This window comes from Entelurus aequoreus, linkage group LG01, assembly GCF_033978785.1.
Source record: "Entelurus aequoreus isolate RoL-2023_Sb linkage group LG01, RoL_Eaeq_v1.1, whole genome shotgun sequence".
NCBI lineage: Eukaryota > Metazoa > Chordata > Actinopteri > Syngnathiformes > Syngnathidae > Entelurus > Entelurus aequoreus.
In genome coordinates, this window is record NC_084731.1 from 67,476,646 (window position 1) to 67,490,662 (window position 14,017).

The 14,017-nt window shown below is 40.7% G+C and overlaps 1 protein-coding gene across 1 annotated transcript in view; it reads left to right on the top strand.

The window, feature by feature from the left end:
- The window catches only part of srpk1b (SRSF protein kinase 1b), a 78,929-nt gene extending 65,038 nt beyond the window's left edge, over window positions 1-13,891 (top strand). Inside the window, exons 11-16 of the mRNA XM_062056846.1 lie at window positions 8,217-8,546; window positions 8,725-8,819; window positions 8,892-8,999; window positions 9,664-9,733; window positions 9,799-9,891; window positions 12,806-13,891. Of these exons, the coding sequence (XP_061912830.1) occupies window positions 8,217-8,546; window positions 8,725-8,819; window positions 8,892-8,999; window positions 9,664-9,733; window positions 9,799-9,891; window positions 12,806-12,990 (881 nt within the window). The 3' untranslated portion in view covers window positions 12,991-13,891. The remainder of the gene's footprint in view (window positions 1-8,216; window positions 8,547-8,724; window positions 8,820-8,891; window positions 9,000-9,663; window positions 9,734-9,798; window positions 9,892-12,805) is intronic.
- The last annotated feature ends 126 nt before the right edge of the window (window positions 13,892-14,017 follow it).

The following is a 14,017-nucleotide window of genomic DNA, read 5'->3' on the forward strand; positions in this document are numbered from 1 at the left end:
GAGTCACTTTAATATCAAACATGATATACGCAGCAAGTCATGTGTGTTATTACAACTACACTGTCTGGCTAGCTATGTACAAACAAAACATAAACTGTAATATGATTGTTCATGTTTTTTACTCAGTACAGATTGGTGTTCTATCACAGTGTTGTGTGTTACAAACTTAAACACGTTTCATGTTGATGTAGAAGCTAGCTTATCGCTTTATGCAGCTAGCTTTTACTGCTAATACCGTAGCATGGCGATGTGTTAGTACGCTAGAAAAATAGTTCCTCAGTGTTCACTCTTACAATAACAATGTTGTACAGTTTATTATACAGGTTACAGCACATACATTTTGTTAGCGGTTTTTCAATGCATTTTTAAAGTGATTTTGAGGTAGAATTGATTGCTACCATTAGCTGCATTGCTAGTCACCCAGAATGAGCCGATTCTTACATGTTAGAATGCAAAAAAAGCAAAAAACCTTTTGTCTTCTTGTCTCATAATGAGTGTGAACGATAGTCAACGTTCCAAAAATAAGTGCATTTCCCCTTTAAGGTGTTGGCATATTCTTACATGTACGTTTTTCCTGATTGTCCACATGTCTTGGTCTCCAAGCATAGACCCTCCTAACCTTTAGCTCACTCCACGGGTTCTTGATAGGATTGAGATCTGGGCTCTGAGAGGGCCACTCAAGAACTTAGATCAGGGGTGGGCAATTAATTTTTACCCGGGGCCGCATGAGCAACCCGAGCACTGCTGGAGGGCCACATCAACAATATTTCAATTAAATTTTGCTAAAAATTATTTTTGATATACCGTAAGATAAATAATAATAATAATAATTTAATTTAACCTAACTTAACTTTATACAAAAGCAGATTGCTTTTGATGGTTTTATTTTTAACACTGTCTTACACAACACTTCCTGATGTATAATACAATGCAAAAATGTTATTTTCTGTCACTTTATCTTGCATCCTCTTTAAAAGTCCAACATTTTTCCCCGTCAGATTTGGACAACCATCTGTTATCACACCTGCCAACTTGTCCCATTTCAGTCCTAGCATGTCCAAACACACATTTACCTATGTGAACAAGTCATTACCTGTGGTTGTCTCTTTAATTGACTGCATGGCTGCCAGCTCCTCCGTGATTTGAAAGTCTGCAGTTATCCCACGTAAGAAGATGAGCAGCTGGGCGGTGTCACGTACATCGCAGCTCTCATCCAAAGCCAGCGAAAAACAGTCAAAGTCGGCCGTTCTGTTCTTCAGCTGAAGCTCCAAGTTTCTAGCGATGGTCTCAACCCGCCTCGTTACAGTGTGTCGGGAGAGTGACACGTTCTCAAATGCACCCCTCTTCTCCGGGCATATCAGCGCAGCAGAGTCCAATAAGCACTCCTTAATAAACTCTCCGTCAGAAAACGCCTTACTTTTTCTGGTGATTTTGTGAGAAATTACGAAACTTGTCCTGACAGCTGCATCTCTGGGGGTGTGAAATTTGGCAAAAAGTCCTTGTTGGGTTTGCAGTTTTACCATCAACGCATCAGCCTCCCTTGCGCGCGCTTCATCAGACAGATTCCGGTATTTTTCCTCGTGCTTTGTCGTGTAGTGGCGATTCAAATTATATTCTTTAAACACAGCAACGTGTGTACCACAAATTAAGCACACGGTTTTTACCTTTAATTTCTGTAAAGAAATACTTGGCAGTCCATGTCTTGTTGAAAACACGGCATTCGTCATCAACTTTTCTCTTTTTAGTGTCTCGGGGGTAACCGTGCATCACTTGTCGCTGTGCACCTTCACTCATAGGTTACACACGGACATACGCCCATAAATAACACTTTTCAAAATAAAAGCAGCACAGTTGTATTGCACGCACGACATAGATGTTTTTTTTTTATTTATTTTGTAATAGAATAGAATAGAATAGAAAGTACTTAATTGATCCCTGGGGGAAATTCAGCACCACAGTTCGCTCACAATAGACAATAATAATAATAAATAATATAATATATATAATATATTATATATATAATATAATATATATAATATATAATATATAAATAATATAAATATATTCTACATATACTACATATACTCTACATTTAAGTGCAGTCAAGAAGGAACATATGCATTATACAGTCTGATGGCTGTCGGTATGAAGGACCTCCTGTGTCGTTCCGTGTTGCATTTTGGGAGTCTGAGCCTTCCACTGAACGTGCTCATTCTCCCCGCAAGGTCCTAGTGTAGTGGGTGGGAGGTGTTGTCCATAACGTCTAGGAGTTTTGCTAGAGTTCTCCTCTGACACCACCGCCAGAGAGTCTAGCTCCACTCCCACCACCTTACTGGCCTTCTCTACCAACTTGTCCAGTCTGTTTGCGTCCCTCGCTCTCAGCCCGCTGCCCCAGCAGGCCACGGCGTACAAGAAGGCGCCCGCCACCACCGACTCGTAGAACATCTTCAACATCTTTGTACAGACGTTGAAGGATCCTAGCCCCCTGAGGAAGTAGAGGCGGCTCTGTCCCTTCTTGTAAAGTGCCTCAGCGTGTTTTGACCCATTCAGCTTGTTATCGATGTGTACACCGAGGTATTTATAATCCTCAACCATGTCCACATCGACCCCCCTGATGGAAACAGGGGTCGCAGGAGTACTCCTCCTCCTTCCCAGGTCCACAACCAGCTCCTTGGTCTTCGTCACATTAAGCTAAGTCCTCCACCAGTGCTCTGTATTCCTTATCATCATCATCCTCAATACACCCCACCATCGCGGAGTCATCAGAAAACTTCTGAAGGTGGCAGGACTCTGAGTGATAATGGAAATCGGTGGTGTAGATGGTGAAGAGGAAGGGGGAGAGGACTGTGCACTGCCGGGCCCCGGTGTTGCTGACCAGCCTGTCAGACACACAGTCCTGCAGTCGCACGTACTGTGGTCTGTCAGTCAGGTAATCAACAACCCAGGACACCAAGAGGGCCTCCACCTGCATCGTCTCCAACTTCACACCCAGTAGTCCAGGCCGTATGGTATTAAAAGCATTGGAGAAGTAAAAAAACATGTCCCTCACACTGATCGCAGGCTTGTCTAGGTGGGTGTGGGCTCGGTTCAGCAGGTAGGTAGGTAGATAGATAGATAGTAATTTGTGATTGCCGCTGTTCACATTCACTCACAATCGCGCACGAGCATAGTTCACACGGAAGTAATACAAATAACGCTTTTCAAAACAAAAACAGCACCATTGTATTGCACACTCGACATAGATACTTTTTTAAATGTATTTTGTTATTTATGATAGCCTCACGCGGGCCAGACAGGGACGCACAAAGGGCCGGATGTGGCCCGCGGGCAGTAGAATGCCCAGGTCTGACTTAGATTGTGGGGTCTTTGAAAAAGTTATTTTGATGTATCTTGTAGGTCATTGTCTTGCTGAAAGACCAAATAACGACCCAAAGCTAAACTGATAACCAGTGTTGGGTTAGTTACTGAAAACCAGTAACTAGTTACAATTAGTAGTTACTTAATGTCAAAAGTAACTCAGTTACTAACTCAGTTACTTACACCAAAAAGTAATGCGTTACTGTGAAAAGTAACTATTTAGTTACTTCTTTTTCTTTTTTTTTAAAGCTCCCATTAATGGCCCTTTAGCCTTCATTACAATACTGTTATTACACTGGAGAATAATACAATCTGTTGATCAACTAGACATGCATTTTTATTTTCCTTTTAACATAATTAACGAAAAACAGTGCAACATAAAAAGGCATTTCTCCTTTCTTTAAACTTGGACCAATGACCATTAATAAAAAACAACTGAAAGAGCAACATAAGAAGGCACATCATCTTCCTTGAAACATAGATAGTGAAATAAAGCCTGACATCTGGAGTGATGCTGCTGTCTTCCACACTTGGAGTCATGGAATGTACAATCCTTGTTTTCAGTGGCAGGATCATTGACACAGATGGTGAAGTTTCAGTGCTCAGTAGAGATTTAACACTTTTGAGGGGTTTAAGCACCTGGAGGACCTCCTCTGCCACTCTCACATCATCATCAGACAGGTTGATGATGTCTTTGACATTTGTCTTCAGGGTGTTGTGGGTCAATGCAGAGTATATAGCTGCCTGCTGCTCCAACATATAAGTGGAGTTCCACCTCCTTATGACATCATGTATGAGCTTTATGAGTAGGCAGCTTTAGCATTTTTTGCTTTGTCTTAAGCACATGAGCAGCTGTTGTGCTTTGGTGGAAGTAGAAAACCTCCTTCCTGATCCTCCCAAGGAGGCGCTCCATCCTATTGACTGAGATGTGATGCCAAATTCACTACATGTGCAAAGCACCTATCTGTGGTCCTAGTCCTGTCTCATTCACTGCATTTATTTGATTTTTGGCATTATCACGTGTGACTGGTATATCTTTATCTTCCATTCCTCCACTGCTTGTGTCAGTACCTGCGCAATGTGACTCTCGTAGAGGGGGCGTGTCTTCTCATCTGCCAGTCTGCTGTGATGAAGTGAGCGCTTATCGTCACATTGTTTCCCTGGACGTGCACCAGTCTGTCATGAGCGCAACAGATGATGCTCGGGATAGTTCATCCACAACTTTTTTCTTCTCCTGCTCATAAAGATCTGGCACAATCTTATCGCTGAAGTGGGTGCGCGACGGGATGTCGTAACGTGGCTCAAGCACGTTCAGCATGTGTTTAAAAGCCTCGTCTTGCACAACGGAGTCTGCACCTATAATAAACACACCGATTAAATGGCGCGGGGCGTTCAAGCTCTTCCGTTACTCCGCTCGCCATGACCACGCTGTGTGTGTACTGAACGTGCGAACAACTTTTTTTTTGTTTCTTATATCAAACCGCGGATCACGTGTGTCCCTCCCCTCCCCACACCCAGACACACGCCTCTTTTCTTCTCTCCGGCTTGTGACAGAGGAAGATTCAGCAGAACGACACCGCAGCGCTTCTGTTTCTAGCCGACACTACATAAAAAATAACGTAAAATAACGCAGTAACGCATCATGTAGTAACGGTAACTGAGTTACTGAATATAAAGAATAACGTGTTAGATTACTAGTTACCGCCGAAACTAACGGCGTTACAGTAACGCGTTACTTTGTAACGCGTTAGTCCCAACACTGCTGATAACAGACTTCTTGAAGTTAATATCAACATATTTATTTGAGTAAAATGCATCACAAGAAGGTCCCTCAGCATTATGCTATCACCAGTACTTTAAGGCTTGAAGACCTTTTCTTTGTAAAACAAAAGCTGCAAGTCTAGTTTCATTAGACCAAAGAACCCACTTCCAAAAGTCATCCCCATGTTTCAGATTCTCTCTGGCAAACTTTGATGTGACCCTGTGAGAGCAATTTGTGTGAAACATCAAGTATAGATGATGAGTCCTTTGTAGAGATGCGGGGATTCTTGTTAACATCTCAAACATTTATTCTCTCCAAAATTCTGTTTTGGACCACATCTAGGTTTATATTTGACGGAATGTGGTTTTTTTAGGCTTGGCACTGATGTCACTCAAAAATGGCAGTACAGTATATTCTTCCTCTTTGCCATGAGCATCTACCATTTTCAACCTGAAGTCCGGACTGATTTCCTAACTTTTTGCCATGATGATATCACTTCTTAACAAGAATAAAGAGCCATTCCCTTTTGATCAAGTGGTACTTCCCCTGCTTTCTGGGGTCACTTAAATAAGAATCAATTGATTGCTCTGGTGTGTTTTTAAAGCTCAAAGTTACATAGGGGCTGATCCTTTTGACCATGTCGCTTTTCGCCAAAGCTTTCATAAAAACATTTTGAAAATCCATTTTTACATTTGAAAATGCACCAAATTGAGGACATGTCTATTTATAATTGTATATTATAAAAATTTGTTTAGATATTGCAAACATGGAGCACAATTTTTGAGAAATGTTCCAAAAGGGCTAATATTTTTGCCTTCAAGTGTATAGTTACAGGCCTCACACAAAAGCTGAATAAAAAATAGCTTTTACAAAAATAATAAGGTCACTGTTGATTGATGCTGTCAGAAATGTTTTGATACAGAGGTGGCCAACCAGTCCAACACCAACAGCCACATTTTGTACTGTTACTACACATCAGCCCATCCATAAATAAACTTTGTTTAATTGATTTATAGCTCTAGTCTGCGTCTACAAAGCCTTTAAAAACAGGATGCCGACTGCTAGAATGTTCATATATTCCCGTTTAGATGAAAAATGTCTCATAATCCTTGCCAAAAAAAAAGGAGGTGGAACCAGGCGTCGTTTTGTGTCGTTCTCACCATTCCCAATTGGCTGTCAAAGTGTACCAACTTGTCGAAATACATCCTCATCCTGCTAATATCCAGGTGAGAGGCATGATTATGATCTAGAATAAAGTTTAACGAGCAAGGAAAGGAGGAAGCAGCTGATAAGTCAATCATGTCAACATTAGCACTAGGGCTGCAACCAACAACTAATTTGATAATCGATTAATCTGTCGGTTATTACTTCGATTAATCGATTAATAATCGGATAAAAGCGATAAACTACATTTCTATCCTTTCTAGTATTTTATTGAAAAAAACCAGCATACTGGCACCATACTTATTTTGATTATTGTTTCTCAGCTGTTTGTAAATGTTGCAGTTTATAAATAAAGGTTTATAAAAAAAAATTAAAAGGAGTCTCTGCGCATAGCATAGATCCAACGAATCGATGACTAAATTAATCGCCAACTATTTTTATAATCGAATTTAATTGATTAGTTGTTGCAGCCCTAATTGGCACACAGGAAGTGATCACGGCACTGCTATAAATAGTCTGTCTGCGTTAATGCTTATAATAACAATATCACTAATACTTGTTAATATTTATCATAACAACATCACTAATACTTGGTTAATATTTATAATAACAATATCACTAATACTTTTTAATATTTATAATAACAATATCACTAATACTTGGTTAATATTTATAATAATATTACTAATGTCAATATTTATAATACAAATAACACTAATACTTGTTAATATTTATAATAACAATATCACTAACACTTAGTTAATATTTATAATAATATCACTAATACTTGTTAATATTTGTCAAAACAATATCACTAATACTTGGTTAATATTTATAATAATATCACTAATGTTAATATTTATAATAAAATATCACTAATACTGGTTAATATTTATAATAATATCACTAATACTTGGTTAATATTTATAACAACAATATCACTAATACTTGTTAATATTTGTCATAACAATATCACTAATACTTGGTTAATATTTATAATAATATCACTAATGTTAATATTTATAATAAAATATCACTAATACTGGTTAATATTTATAATAACAATATCACTAATACTTTTTAGTATTTATAATAACAATATCACTAATACTTGGTTAATATTCAAGTCACAAAATGTAAATGGAGTATTGTTGGTGCTTTTTGGATGTTTTTTTATTGGGTTTTATGGGCAAAATAGAGGACCTCCCATTGGCTCTGCTGTAAGCTGACTTTTATTTAAGTTTATTTACGAGTTAGAATGCATTAAAAATTACATCAGTTGTCGTGTCTTTTATAATGATTGTGATTCCAAAAAAGTTCCCCTTTAAATAAATATTGAACATATTAAAGAGTTGGAAAAATGAGGTCGGACGTTGCCTTTTTTTTATTGCCATCACGTGATCACGGAATTCTCGCTCGTTCATCCGTGTTGATGGGCTTATATTGCCCATCTGATCTGAAGCTGAAATATTACAACAGGACATTTGGCTTTATAATCATATTTTGTTTTACTTTAGGGAGGCTGTCTGTATGTGCTTCCTGTGTGTGTAAAGTTGGCGCTCTGCCCACCAAAACAAAGCGAGAAGAGGGCTCACTGCGTTCAGTTAATTCCACTGTTAAACGTGCTGCGAGTGATGCAAAGAGTGAGATGTCTTTTTCCCTGTTTGAAGCGAGAGATGAACAAAGCTCAGCAATTCTGATTGGCCAACATGTCCGTCACTCAAATGCTGGTGACAGTGGAAAACAAACCTAAGCTAAGCCTCTTGTGGGTATTTATCAAACCTTGAGGTTAATTTGTAAGAGCCTCATGAAACCAGGAAAAAAGGGTGGGCCAGTGTTTGGTTTTTTTGCTTCTCAATAGATTTTCTTTCTGAAAGTAATGAAAATCTACTGAGGTGGCTAACTATGTTGTAATAATTGTCATTTGTTCCAGAATCGCTACACCAACAGATGAAAGAGGCAAGCATACACACAGAGGCCGCTAATGAGGAGAACAACATGGAGGTCAACGGCCACACCGCCAGCCCTGAAAGCCATGAACATGCAACCAAGCATGTAGGCCATCAAGAGGACCTTCAGACCGATAACGCTCCCTCTGGTGAACTTGAAAGTCAGCAGGAGGAGAAGCAGGATCCTGCTTTCCTCAGCTCAGAAGGGGTCACCTCAGAACAAAATGATGTAGTCAAAACTGACAAGAAAGAGGAGATGGACACTCAAGGAAAGAATGAAAGCGCTGGTAAAGATGAAGAAATCTCCCAGAATGGTTAGTTGTGCTTTATGACTCTTATTTTGTACTTTCACTAGATCACGCTTGTAGAATAGGAGATGAGGTTTATTTAGACACCTCGTTTTCTGACCACATCAATCATTAGAAAGCAGATGTAAGGTAAAGGACAAATAGCTGTTTTTGTATTTGTGTGACACTCTCCCTATTTCAACAGAATCATCCAGTAGCTTGTTAGTAGACCCCCTGGACCCTCTGAATGCTGACAAGTTGCAGATTAAGATTGCTGACCTTGGAAATGCCTGCTGGGTGGTAGGTGTCAACACTCCATGACCCGATCAAGCTAGTTCTGTGGTAACCATCCTTTTCTGCGTCCCGGTGCAGCACAGGCATTTCACAGACGACATCCAGACCCGTCAGTATCGTTCACTGGAGGTGCTGCTTGGATCCGGCTACAGCACACCAGCAGACATTTGGAGCACGGCCTGTATGGTAAAGCTGACACAAGTAGACATTTTGATATCCCTCAGAAAGCGTTTTTTAAAAAATGACATAAGATGAACAACAATGTCTTATGACTAGGGATGCATACCAGTATTTTTTGGTACCAGTTCCTAACAAGGTCGGTTCATAATGACCGTGAAGATTCTGGACTGAGGATACTGCTAGCAGTATTTTTTATTCCAGCTGACCGACGTAATTCCGACACGCTGTCACATTCAAGTCAGCTTTGAATAATGACCAATAAGGAAGCAACACCACACAGAAGTTTGTAACACAACAATATATCCTCCTCAAAGTCACGCACGCTGTCAGTTTGAAATGAAAGCACTTTACTCAGGACGCGTCACAACCGCGTTTTATCAACTGTCCTCCGAGCGATCCATTAATCTGATGGCCGATATTAATCTACTGAGAAAAGTGAAAAATGGAAGTAATAATCCTTTGAGATGTTAAAGTACATCATGTGTTATGTTTGAATTTGTGCTAATTAAAATGCATTTTTTCCCACATCTTTATTTCCACAAATTACTGAAAAATACCGGTATCGATAAAGAAAATCAATAAATCCTAAAGATGTACATCCCTTCTTATGTCATTTAATAGGCTTGCATTCAAAGTTCTCATGTATGTCGTTTTTTTGTTTTCTCTTTAGGCCTTTGAACTGGCCACCGGAGACTACCTGTTTGAACCACACTCAGGAGAAGATTATTCTAGAGATGAAGGTATGTTTGCTTTGGCAAACAATGAGCACAAATTCTATACTTTAAAACAACGTTTGTCCCTCCAGATCACATAGCTCTGATCATTGAGCTGCTTGGTAAAGTACCCCGAAAGCTGATTAAGGCGGGAAAGTACTCCAAGTTGTTCTTCACCAAGAAAGGTAAAAACACCTGCTGTATTATATTTTAGAAAGAGGAGACAAAAGTCTCTCCGCTCAGCTGGCTGCTGGCTCACCTGACACAAACTCCAGTACGAGGAGTGTCAACCTTAAAAATCACATTTTGTCCTCTAGCGCCGTCCTTTTTGCGCTCAAAGAAAGAATAACCCTCAGCAGTATTGCCAGCGATCAAGTCCGTTTGGCTCAAGCCTCTGCAACACACCTTCATGGCAGCAGCGTGGCCACTTTGAGATTTCCCTGATTCTATCAAATCAATGACACGCGAGGGATGGATCAACTTGAAAACATTTCTATGAACTAGATATGTCCCTAGTTGCAAGGATATGACCAAAACTGCCAGAGATCATTTTGTGATATAAACACAATCTGAAGAGGTGTTTGGCAATATTGTCACCTTTCACACAGCATCCTGCACTTGTAGTTAATCAAGGGTCTTCTAAAAATCCTATTTTTAAAGGTAAATTATTTTCAAGTTGCTGCTGATGTTTAAAATGTCCTCTTAAACCGGGGACTTTATTTTGTTTTGTTTTTTTTTTTGTTTTTTTTTGTTTTTTGGTTTATAAACCTTTATTTATAAACTGCAACATTTACAAACAGCTGAGAAACAATAATCAAAATAAGTACAAAAACAGTACAAAACAGAGCCAGGGCGGCGCTGAGGCTACGTCTCATGAGGTGGCGTAAGCTAGCCAATGATGTGTCATGTGCAGCTCACGTGACGACGGTGTCTCCTTTGCTGGAAAAATTCGAAAAATGGCGCAGGAAAACACTACCGATAGTTTAGCGGAGAAACATCTTGAGGTTATTGCTTCAATGGAGAAAAGTGTACGACCTAAGTCGTCAAAAGCGTGGGAACACTTCACTTTAAAGACTTCAAAGAAGACCGTTTCCTGCAAAATGGCACGGAAGTACAACATTGCTTCAGGAGCACCTGAAGAAGAAAAATGTTGGAGCCATGGATGAAGGGAAGAACTCACAGTACGTAACTTTTTAAGTCCATAGTGGCAACAAGCATTCATGAGTTCAGCTTTTTTGTGAGTAACGTTAAAGTTATGCCTTTGTTGCAACGCAGGGCTGATAATGTGTCTCCGGCACATTTGACTCCGTTTTGAGAGAGAAAACGCACGGTTACCAATTTCGAAATAAACGTAACGGACAGAAATATCTCAGGTTGGTTTCATAATGGATCAATGTAGCCGGGCTGATAAAGCTATATAAATATATTTAGATTTGAGTGACGCTTTAGTATAACTAAACGTTATGAAGGTGCTGGAATATTTCATGCTATTATTCAGAGGCAGCCTAAAATTAATCCTTTATTATTCACAACAGAAACGTGCACAATATCTGATTCAGTTCTGATGAATTACATTTCTGTGTTATTGTTGGTGTATGCTGCACCCCCAATGTCCACAACATGGTGCCAGTATGCTGGTTTTTTTCAATAAAATACTGGAAAGGATAGAAATGTAGTTTGTCTCTTTTATCCGATTACTAATCGATTAATCGAAGTAATAATCGACAGATTAATCGATTATCAAATTAATCGTTAGTTGCAGCCCTAAATATTATTTGATATTTTACAGTAATGTGTTAATAATTTCACACACAAGTCGCTCCTGAGTATAAGTCGCACCCCCGGCCAAACTATGAAAAAAACTGCGACTTATAGTCCGAAAAATACGGTAATCGTCCATTCTGGCTCTCCAGTTGATCCATCTTTGCATTTCAGAAAAGTATTTCCATGATGTTATCCAACTTACCATTCAGTTCCCACAGCCCGACACATTGCGACGAGCAGCCTTTGGGCTCCTTGAACGGCTGCCATTGTATTCCAAATTTGTCCAAAGCAATCAGCAGATGCCCTGCAATCACAGTTCCAAATAGATAGATGTCTTCCACGGAAAGCACTGTTCACTGCACCATTCAAGTGTCTACTTGCTGTGGTCCTCATGCACCATTGAAGTGTCTACTTGCTTCTAACACTCAATCAATCAATGTTTATTTATATAGCCCTAAATCACAAGTGTCTCAAAGGGCTGCACAAGCCACAACGACATCACGGTACAGAGCCTACATAAGGGCAAGGAAAAACTCACAACCCCAGTGGGACGTCGATGTGAATGACTATGAGAAACCTTGGAGAGGACCGCATATGTGGGTGACCCCCCACCACACCCCCCCTAGGGGAGACCGGATGCAATGGACGCCGAGTGGGTCTGACATAATATTGTGGAAGTCCAGTCCATCGTAGATCTAACATAATAGTGAGAGTCCAGTCCATAGTGGGGCCAGCAGGAGACCATCTCGAGCGGAGACGGGTCAGCAGCACAGAGATGTCCCCAACCGATGCACAGGCGAGCGGTCCACCCCGGGTCCCGACTCTGGACAGCCAGCACTTCATCCATGGCCACCGGACCTGTGTCACCCCCCTCCACAAAGGAGAGGGGGGCATAGGAGAAAAGAAAATAAACTGTAGATCAACTGGTCTAAAAAGGGGGTCTATTTAAAGGCTAGAGTATACAAATTAGTTTTAAGATGGGACTTAAATGCTTCTACTGAGGTAGCATCTCTAACTGTTACCGGGAGGGCATTCCATAGTACTGGAGCTCGAATAGAAAACGCTCTATAGCCGCAGACTTTTTTTGTCTGTGGTCCTCATGCACCATTGAAGTGTCTACTTGCTTCTAACACTGTGGTCCTCATGCACCATTGAAGTGTCTACTTGCTGTGGTCCTCATGCACCATTGGAGACTCGCTCAATCTCTTCAATGCAAGCAAGCACAAAATGGCTGCCAAATGTTTTGCTCTGCACAAAAGTTTGTAAATGGAGGTTTCACTGTTTATTTGGCCTCCATTGTTCTTATCATTTTGACAAGGTGTCATATCCCCCAAGGTGACCTCCGAAACATCAGCAAACTGAAGCCGTGGGCTTTGTTGGACGTGTTGGTGGAGAAGTACGAGTGGTCCAAAGAGGAGGCCCACACCTTCAGCAGCTTTTTGCAGCCCATGCTGGACTTGGTACCTGACAGGAGGACCACGGCGCTCCAGTGTCTCTCTCATCCGTGGCTAGCATCCTAGGAGCCTTGGACTGTGTTTGCACTCCTTGGCCTTCAGGTCCACACTCTGTGAAGACTGCAGCCCAGTCCCTGAAGGATCCACCAAATCATCTTGCTTTGGACTTTAGCTCCTTTTTCTACAGCATCTCACTCTATTTAGGTAACATTGACTTCAACAAGGAGCGTTCACAATCTGTGCATGTCACTCATTGCGCTCCAGGTCATCAATGACAAAACGGGACTTGCAAGATGTGCTACAAGAGGACGGCACAACACAATGTTTTGTCTGATAAAAGTTACTCTCTAGACATTAAAACATGCTAACCACCTCCACTCTGCTCTCAACTATTCAAAAAAACACTCAGGTAATTTTTACCTGCATGAAAGATTGTTTTATTCATGCAAAAACTGTTCAGAAGGAAGGCAATTCATATGGCCTCATTCGTTTACCTGACACATGCAAGGTGACAAATTGGGGAGGCGCACCTAAGTCGCCTGACGGCAGAGTCTTGAATATCTTAAAATGTGTTTTGTGGCAAGTCCAACTATGACCAGAGCGTCAGTTGCTATGGAAAATGGCACTTTCCATTATTTCCAGTAGACTGCATTGCAAAATTGATTTACCCCCTTCTTTCTCTCTTGCAAGCCACCCAGGAATTAATATCTTCCTTACTGTACAGGTGCCCCTCCCCATCCATACTGTACAAGTCCCCCTCCCCTCCATCCATACTGTACAAGTCCCCCTCCCCTCCATCCATACTGTACAGGTGCCCCTCCCCATCCATACTGTACAAGTCCCCCTCCCCTCCATCCATACTTTACAAGTCCCCCTCCCCTCCATCCATACTTTACAAGTCCCCCTCCCCATCCATACTGTACAGGTGCCCCTCCCCATCCAACAACACATTGGCTGTGTTTTCTGTAGGTAACAATAAACATTTTTTCCAAAATTGACTTGTCGCGTGAACTTTTTATTACTAAGTAGTAATTTTATGTTTATTCTGATAGTCTGATCAATCATCACTGTCACTTCAGACTTGTTATTACTA